Here is a 25,242-nt window from a genome sequence, read left to right on the forward strand (position 1 = left end):
GAAACTCCGTCTCAAAAAAAAAAAAAAAAAAAAAAGCAAATTTCACTGCGTAACTACATTCATTATGTAAATAGTTATATCCTTGCTGTGATCACAAGTATGTCAAAGACATAATCATTTTATATAGGACCTGAATTTCTTGGGTTCTTAATTCTGAAAAATATTTCTTAGAAAGAATGCTAGTATGACTAGTGACAAAATGTTGCTGCAGAATTTATGTACTATAAATTATGTATTAATTCGCCACTCTGAATTTAGAAACTCACTAAATAAATATTAACAAAGGCAGACATTATAGAGTTTTAGCTAATTGTCAGAATGTTTTCGTCTTGTAGGTGAGTCTTACTTTGTCTTTTGGGCTATGCCACTAAACCAGTGCTGTCTAAGAAAATTCACAATAGTGGAAACATTCTGTATTAGCACTGTCCGGTATGCTAACCACTAGCCACACATGGCTGTTGAGCACTTGAAAGATGTATGACTAATTGACTTAGGTACTGAATTCTTAATTATATCTAATTTTAGTTAGTTTATCTTTAAGTATAAATAGTAACGTGACTAGTATCCTATGGGACAGAACAGTTGCAGACCACAGTATTGATAAAATATGTTAAAATAAGATCTTTCTGAAACTTTTGGGAACCGAATGGTTTTGGGCGTGATTTCCCAGCTGATTATACACTGACAGAGATTTTTTTTCAGAATGGCATTCATTAGTACCAGAGAAATTTAGCAAAGTATATTTAGGTGCTTATTGTAAAATATATTGGATATTTGATTTAATGTTTGTTATGCACACGCAAATCTGAAAGTTTATATTTAAAGCATTTTCAGTTCTGTAAGACTTATTAAGAGTTATTTATACTGAAACAAAAGAAAATCTATAAATAAATAAATAAGTAGCACAAATAAGCACATGCGTGTGTATAATATTGAAGTGGTAGCTTTTAATTTCCTAAGAGAATAAGCTTTTGAGGCCCAACGGAAATCATAGAAGTTTTCATACTCATAAATAAATATTCCAAATTGCCCCATTAGCTGTTGAATCTTCGTGTTACCAGGGGAGGGGGAATCAGGTAATGTGTAGAATGGGAAAAACAGGTTATATGATTGTATCTGCTTCTCTGTCAGAAGAAAGGGACTTGTGTGAGAGAATATAGATGGATGCTCCTTGTAGAAAAATAAGCATCTTTTTCTAAGGGGTTGTGGTTTCTAGAAATCATTGGTTGGGGACACAGTATGTACATTAGTCCAAAGGATTGCTCCTATTGATACTAATTCCTACAGAAACTACTGGTATTCACTGAACTGCTTATAACCTACCACCTCATGCTCTATTTTTATATCTGACCTATTGGATTCTATTATAATATGTTACTCATAGCATTGCTTTATCTTGCCTTTTCCCCAGTTTTCCATTATTTACCTCTGAAGTTACGTTTTCTTTGATCTTTCTGGTTCACTCTTGTTTGTAAAGACCATTCTATAATTTACTTAAAACAATAGTAAACACATAGTAGACACTCACGGTGTATGGACTGTTGTTCTAATTATTTGCCATCCCAGTAAATCTTTTGAAGGTTCTTACTGGACAACAGTTTGTGAGGCTCATTTAAGGTTACCTTTCATTAGGAAAACTGTTTCTTTGTAGAAGGTCTGTAAATAGGTATCTATATATTTAAGACATGAATTAACTTCTAATTCCAGGTATGACAGACTAAGACCTTTCTAGATAATATTTCCTGCAGAAAACAACTATAAAATCTGAATGTTATGGAAAGGGCAACTATTTGAAGACACTGGAGAGTAAATAGAAGCAGCAAACAGAATCTGGTTGGACGTTCATGCTAGTCTGCAGATGGGAGAAAGGGGAGCTATGAAAATAAATTTTATCCCCATGGCTTTTAGCTCAGGGCTAAGTGCAGTCCCTGCAGCCCACGAGAGGCAAGCATGGGAAAACCTGAAGTCTTTATGAACTGGAGAATCAGAAAAGTGCAGCCAGAAAACTTGGAACACTGAAGAGAATGGAGGAAGTGCAAGAATAAAAAAATCAAGTGAGGGGATTTCCAAATTCAGTCCACCTGTATCTCAGACTGGGAGATACGTGATTCCATGATCAAACTGACCACACCCCAGTGAAACAAAAAAATATAAGCAGAGACCAGAGCTGCTACACAAGAGAAAGTCTATAGTTAAAGCTCAGCCAAGAAACTTATATACTGAAAACAAAGGAAACAGTATTTATGGGAGAAAAATGACAGTATCCAGAATCTCCAGAATAAAGCCGGTGATATAATCCAACTTTACCTAGCATACACAGCACTAAATCAATCTAGTTTAAGATATTGGAACCAAGGGATAAGGATTTTAAATGAGCTATTATAATCATCTTCAGTTAAGTAAAACAAAATACATTTTAAATGCATGAACATCTTGGCAGAGAAATAGTAAGTCCTAGTAGTGACAATAATAAAAAACCAAAGGGAAATCCTAAAACTGAAAAATGCAATTTCAGGAAACAACAAAAAAATTTATTCAATATACTTACTAGCCAAATGGACATGAGAAAAGAAAGAATATGTAAACTTAAAGAAAAATAAATCAAAATTATTCAAAGTGAAGAACATAAAAACGTTTAAAAGCAAAAAAGCCTCACAAACATGTTAGATTATATCACATGTTCAAACATACATGTAATTGGAATATTAGATGGGTAAGAAGAGAGAAAGAATGGGTCAGAAAAAATATTTGAAGAAACATTGTCCCAAAATTTTACAGATACAAGATGCTAAATGAATAGCAAGAAGGGGAAGCATAAAGAAATGTCCAGCAGGTTATGCTATAGTCAAATATTTTTTTGAAAACCATAATAGACATATTGTATAAAAGGGACCAATAATCTGATTAACAACTGATGTCCCATTAAAAAGCTATGGTGGCTAAAAGAGAGTTAAACAATACCTTGAAGGTACAAAAGAAAAAGAAATACTGTCTATGAAGAATTTTATATCCAGTAAAAACATCATTTGAGAATGAAAGTGAAATTAAGATACTTTTAGATAAAAAGAACAAAAAAACTAAGAATTTGTCACAAGGGACATACAAGAATTCCTAAAGGAAGTTATTCAAACTGAAGAGAAATGATTACACAAGAAAACTTACATCTTTAGAAAAGAGTGAAGAGCACTGCTAATGGAGTCTACCTGTGGAAATTCAAAAGATAATATTTTTCTTTATCCACTTACTTTCTTTATAAACCATAAAGCTGTTTAACACTGAAATCATAGCATAGTCTTCCTGGAGTTCATAATTTATGTAGATGTATTATATATAAAAACTGTCACAAAGTATGTGGGGAGGGTATGGATGTATAATGTTGCAAGATTTCTGTATAGCAAGGTATCTGTATAGCAGTGATAAATATTGTAATCCATAGAATGACCATGAAAAATAATACAAATGACTTTAATTCTTTAGCCAACAGGAATATTAAATTAGAAATCTAAAAATATATTCATATAATTACAAAAGGCAGTAAAGGGAGAACCAAGGAGGGAAAACAGAAAATATAACAGTAGGTGGAAACTCAGTTAATAATTACATTAGATGGTAATGGACTAAACTCTCTAATGGCAGAGACTGTCAGAATGGATTAAAAATAAAGCCCACACTAAAAAACAAACAAAAAGACACACTTTAAATATAAAAAAATCAACTGGGCATGGTGGTTCACACTTGTAATCCTAGCACTTTGGGAGGCTGAGGTGGGAGGACTGCTTGAACCCAGAAGAACTCAAGCCTGGGCAATACGGCGAAACCCCGTCTCTACTAAAAATACAAAAATTAACCAGATGTGGTGGCTTGTACCTGTAGTCCCAGTTACTCGGAATGCTGAGGGAGGAAGACTGCTTGAACCCTGAAGGTTGAGGCTGCAGTGAGCTGTGATTGCACCATTGCACTGCAGCCTGGGCGACAGAGCGAGACCCTGTCGCAAAAAAAAAAAAGAAAACAAAAAAAACCCCAACAATTGTGCTGGAGATCCTAGCATTTGTCTTAAGAAATATAAAGCATATGGATTGGAAAAGAAGTTAAGTTGTCCTTAATTGCAGATGATACTGCAAATCCTAAGGACTCCACAAGTAAGCTTCTAGAAGTAATAAATATGTTTAGCAAACTCCTAGAATATAAAGTCAGTATACAAAAATCAATAATAATGAACAATTTGAAAATGAAAAAATTTAAAAAGCTTTACTTAAAATAACGTCAATTTGTTTTTAGAAATTTAACAGATAATTTATAGACTTGTACGCTGAAAATATTAAAGCCTAGAAAGGGAATTAAAGACTATGTAAATAAATAATGAGATATACCGCGTACATATATTAGAAAACTCAATATTGTAAAGATGGCAGTCTTCTCCAAATATGTAGATTCAGTATAATCCCAATCAAAACTGTAGCAACATATTTTTTGAAGCTATTTAGAAGTTTATTTTAAAATTGATACAAAAAGCAAAAGATTCATGATAGCCAAAACAGTTTTGAAAAACAGGCTTAGAGGATTTTTATACCTGATTTCACAAAAACTTACTCTAAAGCTACAGTAATTCATAAAGTATGGTACTGACCTAACAGTAGATATATAGATCAGTGCAACAGAAATAGACACACTTACATGGACAACTGATTTTTGAAAAGGGCACTAAGGCACTTCATTAGAAAAAAATAGTTATTTTTAACAAATACTGCTAGATAAGGGTATGAAAAGAAAAAGCCTCAACCCCTTCTTCATACTATACACAAGAATATAAATAAACATTGTTTATAAGACCTAAAGAAGCTCTAAAACTATGAAACTTCTTGGAAAAACTAGGAAAAAATCTGTGTGACATTTGGGTTAGGCATATGCGTCTTTGAAAAGATACAAAAACATGAAGCATAAAAGAAAATATTGATAAAATGGGCTTCCTGGTAGTTAACATTTGCTAAAGGAACAGAAAAATGAAAAGGCATGTCAGACCAAGAGAAATTTTTGCAAACCAGATTGAGAAAGTGCATGTTTACACAAAGTGTAAACAACTCTTACAACTCAATAAGAAACCCGCTTAAAAAATGGGAAGAGATTTTTATCAGATATCTGCATTGTAAAAGAAGATATGAGAATGGCTAATTAGCACGAGAAGATGTTTGACGTCACTGTCATCAGGGAAGTGCACTTGAAGAGCACATTGCCATACTTCTGCGCAACCACTAGAATGGCTAGTTAAAAGGACTGATGGTATTAAGAATTGGCAAGTTTGTGGAATCTTTTAGTGTGCTCCACCTTCCATAGCAAAATATTGTAGACTGGGCTGCTGAAAAACAGAAATTTATTTCTCACAGTTCTAGAGACTAGAAAGTCCAAGATCAAGGTGGTGGCCAATTCATTTTCTGGCAAGGTCACCCTTCCTGGCTTGTAGGTGGTGGTTTTCTGCCTGCGTCTTCACATGGCCTTTCCTTTGATCATGTAGAAGGAGATAGCAGTAAGCTCTCTAGTGTCTCTTCTTTGTTTTTTTTTTTTGAGATGGAGTTTTGCTTTTGCTGCCCAGGCTGGAGTGAAATGGTGCAATCTTGGCTCACAGCAACTTCCGCCTCCTGGGTTCAAGCTATTCTCCTGTCTTAGCCACCCAAGTAGCTGGGATTACAGGCGTGAACCACCACGCCCGGCCCTAGTGTCTCTTCTTAAAATGGCAGTAATGCCATTGTACCAGGGACCCACCTTCATGACCTCATCTAAAGCTGATTTTATCTCCCAAAAGCCCCATCTCCAAATATGATCACATTGGGGGTTAGGGCTTCAACTTAAGGGAAAACACAAATATTTAGTCCATGACATGGAACAGCTAGAATTCATGTGCATTATTTGTAGAAATGAAAACAGTACAGCTATTTTAGAAAACAATGTGGAAGTACCTTATAAGGTTAAAAACATATCTGATATATGAATTAGAAAGTCTAGTTATTTACCCGAGAGAAGTGAAAATAATATATGTCTAGATAAGGACCTTCACATGAATGTTCATAGTGACGTTGTTCAAATAGCTCAAAACTGGAATCCAAATGTTAATTGAATAAGTAAAGAGATTGTACTGCATTCATACGGCTAAATACAATGAAGCAATAAAACATCACAAAGTACCACGAGACTCAACATGGATCAATCTCAAAAGCATTCTAAGTAAAACACATCAAACACAAAAGATTATATACTATGTTATTCCATTTATATGAAATTTTAGAAAAGGCAAAAACTATAGTGAAAGAAAGCAAGTAATGGGTTAAGGGTGTGGGAAGGGGATAAGGGCAAAGGGTATGAGGACATTTTTAATGGGGAAGAAACTCTTCTCTATATTATGGTGCTGGATGCAAGATTGTATGCAATTACTAAATTCATCCAACTGTACTTAAAAAGAGTGAATGTAATTTATCTATAAATAATACCTAATGAAAATAGAAGAAAAATGGATTATTTGTAAAACCTAGAGAAAATAAAATGTATTAATTATTAAATTGGCATATAAAATTAGTTCATGTTTTATTCCACAGTGTTACAACTATTTTCACTTAAGACTCTCTGACACATGTAAATAATTTCTCATTCTTATATCTCAAATGGTAGAGGAAGAGGAATAATAAATGTTCATTTATGCTTACATGCATGTATAGTCATGTTCATACATAATTTCTATGACTGTTAATGAAATATATTTTATAACTTACTATTAAAGTTTTTAATTTATTGGCTCATAGAAAACATTGTAACATTTTTTCAAATGCCTATAATAAGTATGTATGATTACCTCTAAATTAAATTTATTTTCATCAATAGAATCATCACACACAAGAAGCTGACTAACTGGCTTTTCATATCTTATTCTTATCCTTCTCATTTATGCTCTTGTGTGAAGGTTTTTATAAATGCTTTGGCTTTGTTGTATGAATAGAGTACTATCTATACGGTGAAATGTTTACCGAGCCTAATAGAAAATTGTATTGATTTTTGAATGAGGATTTAGGCTGTTGCTAATTTGTATAAGAAAAGTAAATGAGCAAAAATATAAATAACTTTACATTGCTCTGCTGCTACATGAACACAGCACGGCATACCTTACATACAACAGAGTGTAATATCTTTATCTAAAATCTCAAGTTTTGCAACTAAAAATAATGACTTGTGAGAAAGAAATTCTGGAGAACTCTCTCCTGATAATTCTTAAGATTGATAGATGTTAGTGTGCCTTGTAAATGCACACAGGTAAATGTTTCTTTGGTTCCTTTGAGATTTGAGTTCTTTGCTTGATGTGCTAGAATTTGTAAATGCAATATGGAAACCCTCTGAAGGCTAAGTATCTGAGTGAAAACTCATCAAATACTTTGGTTAATTTGAAGATGTAACATTTGCAAGATGATCTCTAGAACAATGTAACAAGCCTTTTTCTTTTTCAGTTGGAATCAACAGGACTCGGCCTTAGTAGTAGTAGACTACGAACAACTCTAAACAGAATACAGGAAAGCCTTATTGATCTAGTAAGTAATAAATTGGAATCAATTCTTTTGGAGTATATAAAATGGAAACTAGCTATTCAATTAACTTCATATAAATGTGTATCTATATGTGTACTGAGTAGCTGAGTCCTCAGAATTAAATGAGTGCATATAGGAAGTAAAACAGAGGTTGCTTATAGTCTGATCAGAGAGAAACTAATATACATGAAAGAATGTGATATTGGGCATACATCAAACACAAGTTCAAAGAGGAGAAAGGCTTATGTGAAAAACTAATATTAGAGGAGGACTAAAGGAAGAAGTGACACTTGTGCTAGACTTCAAAAATCAGGCATAGGATTAATGGGAAAGAGAAAAGTCTTTGAATTAAGGTATACAGGATGAGCAAAGGTCTTGAGGTGGGTACAGCCCAAAGTTTGACAGATCTTAGGATTGGGACACTGGTCTATGCTGCAGAGTTAGGTTGCAGACAGTGTTTGAGATACTTTATAAATGGCTTTGAAATTCAAGGAGAGTTCGGGTTTAATTTGCTGTGTAGTAGGGAGCCTAGTTCTTGATGGTTGTCACAGGATAAAATGCATGTTTTAAGAAGATAGGTTAGACAGCAACACAGGGTTAGCCTATAGTGTTTCAACTAACGCAAGCATTTAACATGAGAAAAACTTTTTTCCTGTGGTTGGTCACTGTAGCCAGTAATTTATGTTGTTCAGACGTTTCTCTGCATCTACCTTAATCCCAGGCTTCTCTGAATTTTCCTTTATTCCTTCAACCTAACGCAAACAAGCAATCATTTTCTTCCTTTTTCATAAGCTCTGTATTATGTGCATACTTCTGTTATTGAAGCTTTTATAAAACCATGATTATTAATTCTTTTAAGAAATTCTTATTGCAACAATTGTCATATGAGAGGCATTGTTATAGGGCTGGGAATTCATCAGTGCACAGAAGAGATATTTCCTGTCTTGGAAATTTTATTTTTTTGGAGCAGAAAGACAAACAAATGTATAATATGAGTACTCAGATGAAACTGAAGCAGAGTGATAGGATGGGGATTTTAAACAGAGATGTCAATAAAGTGAGAGAGGCATGTGCTGATATCTCAGGTGAGTGCTGCTTGGGCAGAGGAAATAACTGCTATCCTTCTTTCTTAACATCACATTTAAAAAAAATATAGTCATATCACTTACCTTGGCACATAGCATTGCTTCAGTAAATGTTCATAGAGTAGATGAACATACTCCAGTATCTGAGTTTCTTGTTTCTTGGCTTAACTGGACTTATTTTTCTTGATTTTGATATTTCTTTAATCCTTGATCTTCAATTTTAGAATCAAGGCTCCTTATTTGACCCAGCCTTTTTGTTTTTGTTTTTTGTTTGTTTGTTTGTTTTTAGTCTTTGTTTTGTAAAATCCATCAGCTTTCAGCCCCACTTGCAATTTTCTGTGTTTCCATTTTTATTCTTCTTATTTGATACTTAAGTATAACCTTGAGTTTGAGATCTTACTCTCCACATCTTAGTCCACAGCTAAAGTTTTTCTTGTTTCTGACTGAAAGACCCAAGAAGTATGATGGGCCAAATTTTACCACTAGACTCATTCACTCTGGCATTTCTGTGTCATCCCTGCTAGCTACTGTCTTGTGATCATCAAACTCCAGTTCTAGAGTTGACCCTTAAGATGTGAATTTCTGCTTCAGGTTTTGCCACATGGTGTATAATGAATTATTACTCATACCGATAAACATTGGTTTGTTATTTTAGAAAATATATTTGTCATTTACTAGACCTTGCTTGATCTCAGGATTTTTTAAGCTGGTATGTATTAATTTTCTTCACTTCATTAATTTGCATTTACATTGACAGAGTACATTAATTGTAAATTAATCATTTACATTGACAGAATACAGTAATTTCTTCCTGCTCAATACATTCTTTGGCTATTAAAATAATTTATAGCTTAATCAATCTGAAACCAACTAGATTAAAGTAATATTTTTCCTTATATTTCTCTTGCATGTCAGTTAAAATCTTAATAAATACTTTTTGGTAATTTTATTTTCTCCATATAGATATTCTAAGTTTTACTTCTCTTTAAGCTATAAAAGGCAAAATGGAATCACTGTGGTCTTAAAATGGCCACCTGAAATAACTTATCATATACATTCAGTGTAAACTAAAAAAATTTGTTTGTCACATCAAATAAAAGTTTAAGAAAAGCTGTCTAACAGGAAAAGTAAGAAAGGAAGCTGGTATATGTCATAGTGACAGCAGAAATGTGAATTTTTAGTTACCCATTTGGTAATACTAACTAAATTCTTTACTTTAAGACCTTTAGCCAACTTTTTTATTTTGACTGATTTATTGATTTATTTTTGAGACAGAGTCTTGCTCTTTCACCCGGGCTGGAGTGCAGTGGCACGATCTCAGCTTACTGCAACTTCCATCTCCCAGGTTCAAACAATTCTCCTGCCTCAGCCTCCCGAGTAACTGGAATTACAGGTGCCCACCACCATGCCTGGCTAGTTTTTGTATTTTCAGTAGAGATGGGTTCGCCTTGTTGGCCAGGTTGGTCTCAAACTCCTGACCTCAGATTATCCTCCCACCTCAGCCTCCCAAAGTGCTAGAGTTACAGGCATTAGCCATTGTGCCTGGCCCTTTAGCCAACTTTAAATCTTTGACAATAAAAAGTACTTTAAATTTGTCCAGAAAAATTCATAAATATGAACCTTCTTTGGAGTAGTACCTTGGTGGCAGGAAAGGCTAAAAAATGTGACTTTCACCATGAGAATAAAGGTGGTTAAGATTTCATTTCTCAGTCTTTAAAGGGTTATATCCTTTACTTATTGTACTCATGTAAACTGAAACACCTAGTTTAGGAGCTTTTTAAGTATGCAGTAAGCACATACCATTTATTTATGTCAGCTTGACATTTTCATGACTGTCTTGTTCTCTTCAAGTGTGTTTTTCTAAACATAAACACAGAACTTTAGTTTTTCAGCAAATAATTATCAGAAATTTTATGCCTCAAATGCCATGCATACAACTGAGAACAAAGGAAGATATTTTAATGAAAACCTCTTGAATTGGGGGCAGCAATTCCAGTGATCTAAAGAACACTTTTGTGAAAGAGCTCCCTGAGTAGAAGGGACCTCAACACATTTGTGTTGGAGGCACTAAGGAGGTAGTTAGGTAAGTACTTTTGGCTCCTCTTGTCATAGAGAGAGAACTGTATTCTCTCAGGCTGTAGATATTCCCTCTCCTTGCTTTCCATTATTTTCTAGAGTTACCTCCCTGTTCTATTCCTAATTAACTAGTTAGTATCTAAAATCAGAGAAACTTATAGTTTTATAAATATGTTGTGTATGTGATATCTAATCAGAAAGAATGAAATGCAAAAGTAACTGCTGTGGTTAAGTGTGTGGTATTCATGGGATCCTTGAGCTATTTTGAGTTTGAGATTGTACAATATTGTTAGAAAGTTCATATCAGATTTAGTTTAATTATAAAATATTTTATAAAGAGAAGTGTTTGATGCTTAGAAGGAGTTTTGTTATACTATTGAAGCATAATCTTCCAAGTTTTTACTCATAGAAGGAAACTTATCTGTGCTTATTTAATCTGTATAGCATTCCTGCATACCTAGTAAATGTCAGCTTCTGCTTGAACATCTCCAGTGTTGTTTTTTGGGAACTCAACCACCCAAAGCAGCCCTTCTTGCCTTAAGTCTGCCTGATAGAAAGTGCTTTGTTATGATGTAGCCAAATATGCTTCTCTCTTGAACTATTTTCTGTTATTTCTATTTCTGCCTCTTTTGGACCACTTTGACTGGCCTAGCCATTTTGCACAAGTGATTCATTTCTTCTCCCTGTTGCTTTATTCGGTTTACATGTTTCAGAGTTTTAGGTCTCCTCACCAGTCTTTGACTTGTTCTGAAATAGGTGTTTACAATGTGAACCAAGAAGAAAATTGAGAGCACTGTAACAGGTATTGGAAGCAGACAGAAAACTAGGAGCTATGTGATGAGGGTGCAGGATGGGATACAAGATAGTTGGATAGCTATCTTTATTACTAATTCATTCGACAAAACATATTGCATGCCTAGGTACTTTGTGGTAGACTGATGGTCCCCAGAGTGGAGGAGGCAGTTAAGGAATAAAGATCTAATTTAACATCAGATTATGTTGAGATCAATGAAGAACTAGGTGAGGACAGAGAGAGAAAGGGTGCAATTTTATTTGGGCAGTTAGAGAAGATCCCTCTGGGAAGGAACACTGAAGCAGATCCCTAAAGGAAGTAGGAGAGTGGGTCACCCTTATTCAACAAATGTTTATTTCTTATCTGTTTGTTGAACACTATATATGGTGCCAAGCACTATTATAGGAATTAAGGATATAATTGTAGGGGAAGGTGGGGAAGCCAGACAAAACTCCCTACTTATGCGGAGTTTATTTTCTAGTGGGGGAAGATATTTTGGGGAAAAGTGTTTTAGGCTAGAGTCAGTTATAAACAGGTAATATCATGGCAACAGGTTTAGGTTTTTTCCTAGAAGGAATGGATTGAAGCTTTAAAACCAAAGAGTGTTATGATCACATCTCTGAGAAAGTTCACATCACTTTTGTAGAAAAATTGAGCCACTTAACTATGTGGAAACTGGCATAAAAATAGGAGAGGCTAAAGACAGCTCTATTCGTGGACTTTAGAATAGTCCAGTCAAGACTGCTAAGGAGCCTGCAACCTGTTTAAATAACATCAGGAAGGAACAAACAAGAGAGATGTCTGTTTAGGCATGTTTTACTGATTAGATGTGGAAGGTGAGGAAGAAGGGGAGTCATGAATGACTCTTCGGTTCCTTACTTGGTTCTTATCAGTAACTACCAGAATTAAATAGCATAGACAACCTATTGATGCCAAACAGTATTTGATTTTGTGAATTCTTATATTCCCTTGCTCCCCCCCAATGGAGTAGGGTTATTTCCTTTTTAGAGGGAAATGAATAATGGAGATATGACATTGATTAACTTGCATGGTTCCATGATCCTATTTCTCCCTAGAGGAAGCACAATTATTCCCAAACTAACTTTTAAATGCTAATTGAGTAATTAGAGATTGAAGAGAGATACTGTCTTTAGAAGAAGATGGGAAATAAAAAAAGAACTAGAGAATTAAACCATTTTCTAACTTGAAAGATTTTGTGATTTTTATTTGCATTTTGCTAAATTTATAGGACTAAATTGTACTCCTAGAGACTTATACATTTGATGTCTCATTTATTCATATGGAAAATAATTGGAGATTTGTTACTATAAAGTTGCTTTAAAAAGTAATGTAGCTTTATATTTTGTACACTTTTAGATTTGTTTACATCCAACTTTTGTGCTAAATTTTGACTGTCTTTTAAAGCTGTTTTATTTGAATTTAAACATTTAGTTGTGCTATCTGCCTGCTTACATGTTCTCACCTTTAAACTCCATAATAGAGATAATCATGGAGTGTTTTCCATACTGAAAGTAGTACGTATACTGCTGGGGCTGTATTATATAATGTTTAGCATCTCTTCTAACTCTGTCATCCTATGATTCAATCAACATTTAAAAACTTTGAGTGGGGGCAGGGGTTAATTGTATTCAGGTTAACTTTAAAAAACATAACAGCACTTTTATACTATGAGCTATTGCTTAACTTACATCGCTTTTATTCTATTTTTTTCTCTTTGTAAATTTATCTTATGGAACTTTTTTCAAAATGTAATGAATGTAGTTTGTGGTCATGTCATTACTGCAAAACTCTATACTTAACCAAAAGTATAATGTCCATTTGTAATTCAAGCTCATTGTTATTAGAAATATATTGGTTATAAAAGTTATTAATGGCCTTCACAGTGAAGTGACTCTAGATTATACTGTCATCAGCGATGTTAAGATTCCTGCAGTGTCACTACGTCTACCTCTCTCCTTTGTGCCCCAGAAAAGAACAATTAAAACTCTCTTTCTCTAAGGTGTAATGCAGCAACTATTCAAATAACTGTTATGATGATGTCAGTATTCAAAACAGCCTTCTTTTATGTTTGCTGTACAAAGGGAAACTTATTCACCGAAATGTATCTTTATTGAAATATTTGGAGTTATTGGTAACTCTTGAACTGGCAGTCTTCTGCTACTTTGTCAGCCACTCCAAGTAGGCAGCCTAGCACATCTTTATCCACAATCTCAATATACTTCCACCCTCCTGGAAGAAAAAAGGTAGCCAGTGTGCCAGTGAGTTGAATTTTTTGTTAACTGTTTGCTAAGAGCTTAGAAACAATTGAGTCCCTTGCTATCTACTGAGAAGTTGAGTAAGTGTATCTTTGAAACTCTTCCTTTGCCAACCTGTTTGTTTATATTATAGGATATGTTTTTATAAAGTCCAAGAATGTACATAACTCATATCCAAGGCGCTCCTGGCCTGGCATGAGAATACCTAGAAAAGTAAATTAGTAATGAGAAGATTTCTAGTGACTATATCATCAGGTGAAAGTAAAACTGAGAAATTTGAAGTCTGATGAGTTATCCTGACCACAAATTAGACTGCGTCACTCCTGTTGACTACATGGCTATGTACCTGAATCCATAGTTCTCTCCTGGATGGTGCTGAAGGGACCAGCACCCCCTGCTTCCCGGGTATCCCTTTCCTTTGTTCACATTGACTGTCTTCCTTCTTATCAGTAGTCTGTCCCCAGACATATATAGTACAGTTGGCTCTTTTCCAGTTTATAACTTCATTCTAGTCCTGCCTTTTTGAGATGATATACCAAGGTAACCTTGATTAAAATTTGGGTGTGAGATGGTTAATCAAACCATAATTTTGGATTTTATCGGTGTGGTTCTCAAGGGGTAATCATATTTCTCTCATTAACAAGTTCTTGAGGCCCATCTCAGTATTGTCTCTATGAAACATCTGTCAATTCATAAAGAGTCCTTGTGTTGGCAGACTTTAGGTCATGCACAGATGGTGGCATATAGAGTTGGATGATATTATATAGGCTTATTCTCACTTAGGATTAAAAAGGAGGTTCCAATAGTTACAAAACATGAAAGCAGGATAAAAAGAACTGAAACTAAATGTAATTAATGTATGCCCCAAGAGTATTTTAATTGTAGTTCTATTTTTGTCAAAATCAGGTGGTTTATTACTGTTAGATTTGCTATTCCAGGTTGTATGTGTATTCTATTTTCAGGAAGTTTCAGCTGATCCTACTGCCACGCTCACAGCAGCAGAAGAAAGAAAGGAGAAGGTGCCAAGTCCACACCTTAGTCACTTAGTGGTTTTGACATCTGGGGATACACTGTATGGGTTGGCAGAAAGAGTGGTAGCCACGGAATCCTTGTAAGTTGTTCAGAACAGTTGCACTGCCATTAAATATTTAAGAAAGTTTATGAAAGTAAGCATTGTTTAATTAGACTTCTAATTAGCTGCATACATCTACGACTTCTAGATATCACTTATATGTTTCTGAGAAGTATATTCTAACACAGATTACCAGTTGATTTTTTAAACTGCATGGTTGGTTTTCAGTTATAGAAATGGAGAGAAGGAAACCTTTTAATTTTAGTCTTTAACAACATGATCCTTGCTTTAAGTACAACTTTAAAAAGCATTATACTATGCTTCATATTTTCCCAGAGAAAATGATTCATGATCCTAGAGAAGCTGTATTTACAGTGTCAGTTTAGTGTTAAGTGTAGTCGACCCTTGACATCAATAAGAATGTTTCCTGGCCTTTATAAATCCCCAAAGTTATTAATACAGTTAATGCATATGACTTCTTCTACAATTCTATAAAATGTAGTCCAAACCTAAGAGTTTTTGCATTAATAACAAAAAAACAGAAAAAGACAGTGCCCAGTTGCAGTGCATCTGCAGGCAGTAGTTCAGACTCCTTCACCAGCCCAATGACTCCCATTCCTGAACCCAGCCTCCAGTACTTGTCATTCATTTGTAATACTCAGCCAAGTTACAGTTTGTTGCCTGTTAGGAATGTTCAGGTTACTTCTGAAAAGTGTCAGATGTTAAATCTGAGCTTTCAAGAGTCTGTAATTAAATCCTTTAAAAAATACCCTTGTATTCTTTTTCAACCTGCTACTCTGGGCTCACATCTTACAGTTGAAGTATATGACTCTACACCTCATCGTAACTTGCTTGGCTCCTTTGAAGTTGCTCTTCTTTATCTCAACTTCCATTCAGTCATAAACTCAGCATTATTTATTGTTTAGATTGTAAATGAACATGTCAAATGGTAGTACAGAGTCATTCACTAAAGTGAAAAGTAATTTTAATTGTTAAAAGTTTTGCTCAGAAATGTTAAAAAATACTTATACAAAAACATGACAGTCTCTAAATCCCACACAGTTTGTTTACACAGTGGGTTATTTATTTCCTTTAGGGTATTCTTGGCTGAACAGTTTGAGTTCCTTCAGCCACATCTGGATGCTGTGATGCCTGCAGTCAAAAAGCCCTTTCTTCAGCAGTTTTATTCTCAGGTCAGAGATGGTCTTGTATGTCATTTCAACTGTGAGCAAGATAGGACTGTCACAGATTATTTACATTTTTTGTTTTTAAACTATAAGTTAGTCTTCAAAGCCCAGGAGAGCCAGATAGAATATTCATTTGTTCACTCATGAGTTCCTGCATTACATACATAATATTGAGTAGCTCATGTAACTTTTAGACTAGTGAGAGAGAGAACACCAGTTAAAACTATTAAAATAAAGCATGATAAGTGCTGTGGTAAGGGGAAAGTGCCATGACAATGTTTTTAACCCAGACTGAAGGAGAGAGGCTCTGGGTGGGAGAAGGTCATCTAGAAAGGCTGTCTAGAGGAAGTAATGTTTAAACTGGACCGGCAAGGTAGAGAGGGTGAATGAGGGATGGATTCCAGACAGGGAATGGCATGTGTGAAGACCTGAAGGTGAGAAAGAGCATAGTGTGTGCCAGCAGCTGAGGAAAGCTCAGCTTGTTAGAGCAGGGAGGGGGGCTGGGGATGAAAAAGATGGCTGGGGCAATCCGCAGGGGCCACTACCATATAAAGCACCCCGCTTCAGGAGTTGGACTTTTATTTGGAGGGCATGGAGGCTCCTGGAGGGTTTGAAACAGGTGAGTGGCATGGTCAGGTGTGTGTTTTAGAAATGCAAAGAAAAGATTGTAGATGGCAGTCCTAGAGACGGATAAACTCATTTGAAGGCTGCTACAGTATTGCAGGGGAGAGATGATGGAATCCTGACATCATATAGTGGGAGTGGAAATGGAGAGAAATGGAAGAATATGAGAAGTAATTGCTAGGCTCCATGAAAAGCTCTAGTTCTTTTACAGTTGCAATGTCAATGGCCTCAAGTTTATTGAATGTCTCCAAATTATGTTTTGAGTAAGGCCTTTGCCCTCACTCAAATATCTAAAATATTTTCATAATTTAAATCTCCAAATATATAGTGTTTTATTTTCAGATATGTATACTGGAAATGGGCAAATATTCTTTATCAATATGATACTTTTAGAAAATAATTGTTTTCATTTCTGTGAAATTTATTTCAGACAGTCTCAACTGCCAGTGAACTACGCAAACCAATTTACTGGATTGTAGCTGGTAAAGCCATTGATTATGAACAGATGCTGCTCCTAATGGCTAATGTGAAATGGGATGTAAAAGAAATTATGTCACAGCACAACGTATATGTAGATGCACTGTTAAAGGCAAGTGTTCTGGGAAATACCTTTGCTAAAGAGCAGTCCACTAAGAGAAGTGTTCTTTTATTGCAGTGGCTCTAAAATATAAGATTATAGTTATTACCACATTTCTAGCATTGTGGTATTAAAGCCCCTGAATTGAAATAGGCTTACTTTCTGAATTTGTCTTCTATTAGATCTAAGAATGCGTCATAGATTTTTTGGCTTTGATCACTAATTTCCCATTTTGAGTTGTATGTTGTGGCTGACTTTCATATTATATAATCTCAGTAGCCATCCCTATAATGACAAGAAGATAGTTCTGTTTAATTAGAAATGATTTCTGTAGTTTAGCATAATATTCATTAGCAAGAGACCATGCCTCTGATTATTCCGAGTAGAAATCACACTACTTTTGCAGTGTGTGGTACAAACAGCCCTTTGCAACCAGTGACCTGTGTTCATAAGTTTCCTGGAAAGAACTGTGGTTCTTTTTTTTTCATTTATGCATGAATAGATAGCTGTAGATCCCCTGACATGTGTCACACACTGATAGAAGTCCTGGGAGTATAGCTGTAAATTCAGGAACTTATGTGCCCTCAAGGAATTTACATTCCAGGTCAGAGATAGCAGTAAACAGATAAACTGAGATAAAATGTCAGATGATGAATAATGCTGTGAAAAAAACCAAGATCATGTGAAGAGTGAGAGAGAATGCCAGGATGTGGGTGGAAGAGGAATACCATTTATTTGTGGTGCTCAGAGAAGGACCCTGATGAGGTGAGACTGGAGATGAGGCCTGAGGGATTAAGGAAATAAGCTGTGGAAAGAGCATCTAAGAAAATGAAAGCAACTTTAAGAAAAAAATTTGTTTTCATTTTTGTCAATGAAAAGAAAATTGTCCCTTTATAAACTCCTTTTCTTACCTGCTTAGATCAAGTCAACAAACAAGAGCCTAGGACATCTGAGAACCAGTGAACAGAGTCATAGATTTAACATGGAGATGGTAATGGAGTTCTTCAGTCACCCAACTCCCTGCAATTTATGGTCCTCTTCTGGGAGGCCTAGGTTGAGAATTCCTTATCTAAAATGCTTGGGGCCAGAAGTATTTTTGGACTCTAGATTTTTTTCCTGTTTCGGAATATTTGCATTATACCTACTGGCTGAGCATCCCAAATCTGCAAATCCCAAATCAGAGTTCTGAAATGCTTCAATGAGCAATGCCTTTGAGTGTCATGCTGGAGCTCAAGAAGTATGTATTCATACTGTGTGTATTAGAAAAGGTGAACACATGTTAGTCTTGTTAAATATTGTGTAGCTTCTCTATTCAGGTAACTATAAAGAAAAAATCTCATTTTAAGGCTTCTTATATTTGAAATATACTGCCAGGGAAGAGTCAACAGCATTTACTTCCATAAATGAGTATATTTATATAGTAATAGTCCAAAGAGACCAAAAACACATTCACTGAAGGCTAAGCCTTCTGCTGTTCCCATCTTATTATTCGAGTTGTCTGTTTAGTACGATCATGTCATAAAAGTTAGTAAAAATATTTAGTTTTTCTGTAGGTAATAGAATCTATTTTATGTTTCATTTTTTCTTTGGTACTAAAAACTTGCAGTTAGAATATGATTTTTTAATCATTTGGTATTCAGGTTGAGCATCCCAAATTTGAAAATCCAATATTGGAAATACTCCAGAAGCTAAGACTTCTTGAGCTCCAGCATGACACTCAAAGGAATTGCTCATTGAAGCATTTCAGAACTCTGATTTGGGATTTGCAGACTTGGGATGCTCAACCAGTAGGTATAATGCAAATATTCCGAAACAGGAAAAAAATCTAAAGTCCAAAAATACTTCTGGCCCCAAGCATTTTAGATAAGGAATTCTCAACCCATATAATTATTTATTTTTAAAAAATGTTTAGGAAATATGATTATTTATTAGATTGCACTCTGGGGTGTATAGCTACAAATTACAAATAGTTCTGAACTGAAAGCATATCAAACCATGTTTTTAAACCTGGGTTTCTTGAAGATATTTTTAAAGCCAAATTAGGTCATTCAGCCCTATTAATCTATACTGACAACCACAGGAAACTTTTGAGACATTTCGACATTGTTATCATTGTTTAATCAGTTAATGACACTTCTTTTGCAATAAAATGCAGTATACTCTGTATTATAATATAACCTACTCAAACTATTGCATATATGTTTTTAAGATCCTCACACTATTCTGAGTTTCTAAATCTTTATTATTTAAACTGTTTTTATGGGCAAGCATTGTGGCATTTTAATGATATTCACAAATGGCTACTATTTATCTTCTTAGGAATTTGAGCAGTTTAACAGGAGGCTAAATGAAGTTTCTAAGAGAGTTCGAATACCCTTGCCTGTGTCTAATATACTTTGGGAACACTGTATACGATTGGCTAATAGAACTATTGTAGAAGGGTAAGTTTTTCATGAAATCATTATTTGTTTCTTAGATGACAAATTGTAATACATGAATAACATATGGTATCACTAATGATTGGAGAGAATAAATAGAAATAATGGTAACTAGCAGACAAGTTTGAGATAAAATTAGAGAAGAAATCTTAGACCCCACTGTTTCTGTTTCTGTCTCTGCTTTCTTTTCTTGCTGGTGGCATGGAACCAGCTAGTAGATGAGTGAGGAATACAGAATCTAATGGTTATCTGAAAGTTAAACTAATAATTATTATTCCTTAATAATAAAATTATGATGATGATGATGGTATATCTAACATTTTTTGAGCATTAACTATGTGTTATTTAGTGAACCAAACATTTCACAGGATTATATCATCAAACCTGAAATAACTTTTCTTTGGTAGGTAATATGATTCTATTTCATCAATGAGAAAACCTAGGCTCAGAAAACTGAGGGTAAAGAGGTTAGGTAACTCATCTAAGTTCACCTAGTTTTTAAAGACATATTTACTCCTGATTTCTCTTTCTTTTTCTTTTTTTTTTGAGATGGAGTCTTGCTCTGTTGCCCAGACTGGAGTGCAGTGGTGTGATCTGGGCTCACTGCAGCCTCTGCCTTCTGGGCTTAAGCAATTCTTGTGCCTCAGCCTCCTGAGTAGCTGGGAATACAGGTGTGCGCCACCATGCCTGCTAATTTTTTGTATTTTTAGTAGAGATGGGATTCCATCATGTTGGCCAAGCTGTTCTTGAACTCTCAAGTTGATCTGTCCACCTCAGCCTCCCAAAGTGCTGGGATTACAGGTGTGAGCCACCATGCCCATTTGTACTCCTGGTTTCTGATGGCAAAATCAGCCCTCATAACACTTATATCATCATTAATAATCACCATCATATCATTGTAAATTGTATAAATCTTTCATGTATTGAAGTTATAGGTCTAGTAATAGTAATTTTCCCTCTTACTCAGAGACCATGCTTAGTCTGCCCATAACATCAAGGATACAAATAAGAATCAGTAATACATCTGAAATATCCCTGAAAAGCAAACAGCTATTTCAAAGACTCTGCACGGTGCACTAGAATTGCACATCAACTGAATTTTGACACTATCATTTGTCTGGTTTTTCCTGTGCTCTCATTTTTTTATACAAAAGAGTGAATTAGTAAGTGGTAAGGTAACAGTGACAAGTTGACAACAGTCGTGGCACTCTGTATTGAAACCAACAGTGCTATGAATTATAAAACAGCTCTGTGTCAACAATCACGAATGAAGAGTATTTTAAATAAATTTTGTTTAATAAAGTAGAAATATGAATAATATATGTAATATTTCTGTATAAAATGCTCTTTGTTTTTAAAAAAGCTTGGTCACTTTAAATAAAATAAGCTTTCATTTTCTTGCAATGAAATGCAAGAATTTTCCTTAGGATAAGTGCCTCATTCCCTACGGTTAAATTTTCTATGTTCTGTATGATTGATTAAAGGAATGAAACACTGACTTAGAGAATAATAAAGTGATATACTGTTAGGGTTAGTATATTTGTTTTTATTACTAGTTTACCTTGAAACACACTGTGTTTCAGTAGTGTAGAATGTTAGGATAACTCTACAAACTTTTTGTCATGTGAAATACATATATACTTTCTATGCTTGATTTTTACACATTACGTTTTCAAAGTGTTCATGGGAGAATTGTTTGTTTCTTTTGCATTGAATACTTACAATATTGAACAGTTTTATAAAACTAAGATTACTTTGTAGTATTCAAAGCTTAGTTTTATAAAATAACTCTTGGCAGCCAGATCAACTGGAATACCAGCTTAACTTTCTTGCAGACAATTATGTTAATTGAATATAGAAACCTGTCGTCTGTAGAACAACAAAGAGCCTTGAACTCATTTGATCTCTTTGCAGATGAGAAAACTGAGGCCCACATAGGTAAAATGACAGGGCACAAACACAACCCGGTCTTTCTGACTCAAGGCTTATCTTCTCCATTTCCTGTAATCCTCTTATTTCTGGGGAATCTATTCAAATATAGGTTAGAGAAAACTTCAAATACCTGACAGTTTTTTGTTTCTAATTATCCTATAATGTATTTTTTTATTGTTTTGCATCTTAGATATGCCAATGTCAAGAAGTGCAGTAATGAGGGTCGTGCCTTGATGCAATTGGATTTTCAACAGTTTTTAATGAAACTTGAAAAACTAACAGATATTAGACCCATTCCTGATAAAGAATTTGTGGAGACTTATATTAAAGCCTACTACCTAACTGAGAATGACATGGAACGCTGGATCAAAGAGCACAGGGTGAGAGCTGGAAAACAGTTAATTAAGTTTTTATTCCTTTGTGCTGTTCTTGTCAGGTATGTTATTTAATTCAAAATCATGAGAGTAAAATAGAAAGAAATATTTGCTGTTTTAATACAAATTATTTAGGTCATTCTTTACGATATTCAGATTAAGGGCACTGTATCTAAGCAGTGCCCTTTGACTTATCAAATCTTTTTCAGCCCTTTGTGAACTGTTACTGTAATCACCTAGAAATACAGCCAAAGTCAGAACATTACCTGTATTTTTCCTGCAACTGTATTATAGGAAAAGGCTGAAGCTGATAAATACTAAGACAGATTAAATACAGAAACCATGAAATGATTCATAAGCCATAATCTATTATGTAACTTAAAACTTCTCATACAAACCTTCTGGTACTTCTCAACAGTGAAGTGGTAACATCCTACACACTGACATGTTTTAGTGATGATTGGAGACATTAATATTTAAATGGCTAAATTTAACTTGCATCTTACATTAGATTTTACCTTTAATATAGATTCTTCTTTTATATGACTGTATAGATAAAGAAAAATACTATTGTTATGTAGGATGCCAAATTTTTGACACAGTTCAACTCAGTGTGCTTGGTATGGGAAGTTTTTCTGTTTATGGCACATGTTAAAATCATCACCAAATCCTCATTGCTTTAATAACCTAGGGTTCACATTTACTTAACCTATGAACATCATGAGTAAAAGCCAAATCAACTTTTATTTCATTTGGCTAAGAAAATAAAGAATTATTTGTATTTGTATAAACCTGCTCAGGCTCATCCTTTCTGGTTTCAACACTGTAAAGAGATAAAGTGAACATTAGCCTAGAGCATTCACGTTGGCCTGAATTTTGTGTGAATGTTCCCACTCTTAGTCAGTTTTGGATCTTTAGAAGCAAAGCAGGAATGTGCATGTTATTTTAAATGAGTTTGGCCAATAAACCAGATTGAGAAAACCTTCACCACGTTTAGCCCCACTGACATTTGAGAACTGAAATGTTAAACCTAGATGCAGATGGACTGCTGAATGCTGCTAGAATCCATTTAGTAAAGTAAGCTGTCAACATTTCTGGGTTGGTACTGAGGAAAGGATTTGGGAAAAGAGTACAAAGTAGCTGGGGAGAAAAGGCACAGCTCTAAATACACATTATTTGAGGCAAAAATGATGCCCATTTTTGGATTTCCTCTTTTAATACAGTGGAATGATTTTTTTTTTAGCTTAATACTTTGAAAGAGCTTTAACTGATTGATATTTGTAATTCAGTGACATTTTCCCAGCAGCAGCAGGGACTCTTTCCTGTCTTTGAAGGAAATTCCCCACAATGATGAGTCCAGTGATCACTGACGGTGGATCCTTACTGAGTGCTGAATGGTTAAATAAGATTACTTTACCAAGTAGGGACAGGTGCTCTCAGAGATCAGGTATACAAACTGAGCAGTTTGCTAGGTTTTTAAAATCAATTATTTCTCCTTTTCTGAAATTGTACTATCTTTATTTAGTGGTTACCTTCAATGAAGACAGGTTTTCCTTTCTTATTTGATAATAGTACACAGCTGTCTTTCCCTATCTGAACTGTTGCTGTTCAACCTCCAGTACCAAATCAATCGACAGAAATTTATGATGAATCCCTGTTTATTCTCATCCTAGCAATTCAGTATCTGAAATTCAGGAACCAGACAGATTTGGATAGCAAAAGATACTCGTACTCTTAATTTTATTTGCAGATCCCAATTACAATTAAAAGAACTCACTTTCTGATCCTTGTTACCTTATTCATTTGTTGTATCTTAGAAGAGTTGTTCTGTTGTTGAAGATTTTTTTTTAACTGAAGTGTTGATAAAACGTACAGTGCCAGAAAAATACTTCCATCAGTAGCATTTTAAAAATTTGAAATGTCAGTGTATTTTGATAACACAATAACGAAGACTATCACAGAAACAAGTATAAATTGTGATCGTCAAAGTAATAAGCATATGCATGTCAGAGTAACTTTGCTGTATTGAAACAGATTCTAGTGTTTACTGTTTCAAATGTGTGCTATAGTATCCTTATTCTCTCCTATTACAGCTCAGTAAACAATTTGTTTTCCAGGTCCCAACTGTAATTTCCACTGGTTTTATTGGTTTATAGTGCTAACTATCCACTGCACCTGAATATCCACTTGTTCTTTTGTTGCACTGATAAAATATATTCCTTTTAGGGTACTAAATTTGGATCTTTCTTCTTTGAGCAGGAATATTCAACGAAGCAGCTGACCAATCTGGTGAATGTTTGCCTGGGATCCCATATCAATAAGAAAGCAAGACAAAAACTTCTAGCAGCTATAGATGATATAGACAGACCTAAAAGATAATGAACACAGCTCTTTTTCCTCAATGGCATTGATCCTCTCTCAAAATATACGACCTGAAAGCCAGTTTTTTATGCACTTCTGATAACTATCTGCTAAGAAGACTTTGTGCATGGTTTATTCGACTGGAAAGTGGAAAACATTGAAATGTGTGTGATGTTCTCTTGACTTTTATATGCTGTGGTCTCTTCAACTTTTGGTCTCATTTGTTGTAATCTGAAATGATACTGTTGCCTTGTTATAACAATGGTTATGTGACTACAGATAGACATTTACAGAAGAATGTACCATAAGTATATAATTAGAAGAACAGTGGCTTAATATATCTATGGGAAGTTTATGGAGAATGAAGTTGGCATTTTTCTACCCACTGAGCTTGGTTCTTAATAAGCATATGAGGGTGAATGTGTAGTATCTCCTAATTATGAGGACTGCATGAGAATTTAAAAGTACATGTAAGTAAAATAGTTGAAAAATCAGTATGTTCTCTGTTTTTAAAATGTCAAAGTTTATGTCAGGGTTAATTTAGTTATAACAAAGTCATCATAAATGATGAAATTTAATAAATATAGTATGATCAGCCTATGTGAGACTACGTTTTGATTTTTTATGTGGCATGCAGATATCATAAAACTATAGTGCAGTTTTTAGCGTGTTTTAATTTTAATTGCATTCTGAAACCAATGGTGAAAAGTAATTTCACTGAGTGTACCTTTTCAATGCCTGAGTAGCATAAAGGATCTTAATTATGAGATTTTCTTTTATCTTTCTTTATAAAATATGGGATTTTTTTGGTTGAAAGTTTTGGTGTCTTTAATTTCAGATTTTGCCTTAGAACAGCAAAACCTAGGTTGACTGACTCAGGAAACA

The 25,242-nt window shown here is 34.6% G+C and overlaps 1 protein-coding gene across 1 annotated transcript in view; it reads left to right on the plus strand.

Moving 5' to 3' along the window:
- Positions 1-24,957, plus strand: part of VPS50 (VPS50 subunit of EARP/GARPII complex) — a 127,887-nt gene extending 102,930 nt beyond the window's left edge. The window contains exons 22-28 of the mRNA XM_017525102.2: positions 7,485-7,565; positions 14,755-14,903; positions 15,961-16,057; positions 17,106-17,264; positions 19,572-19,693; positions 21,813-22,002; positions 24,256-24,957. Of these exons, the coding sequence (XP_017380591.1) occupies positions 7,485-7,565; positions 14,755-14,903; positions 15,961-16,057; positions 17,106-17,264; positions 19,572-19,693; positions 21,813-22,002; positions 24,256-24,375 (918 nt within the window). The 3' untranslated portion in view covers positions 24,376-24,957. The remainder of the gene's footprint in view (positions 1-7,484; positions 7,566-14,754; positions 14,904-15,960; positions 16,058-17,105; positions 17,265-19,571; positions 19,694-21,812; positions 22,003-24,255) is intronic.
- Positions 24,958-25,242: the final 285 nt, after the last annotated feature.

Source organism: Cebus imitator, unplaced genomic scaffold (assembly GCF_001604975.1).
Source record: "Cebus imitator isolate Cc_AM_T3 unplaced genomic scaffold, Cebus_imitator-1.0 Scaffold37, whole genome shotgun sequence".
In the NCBI taxonomy this organism is placed as follows: Eukaryota; Metazoa; Chordata; class Mammalia; order Primates; family Cebidae; genus Cebus; species Cebus imitator.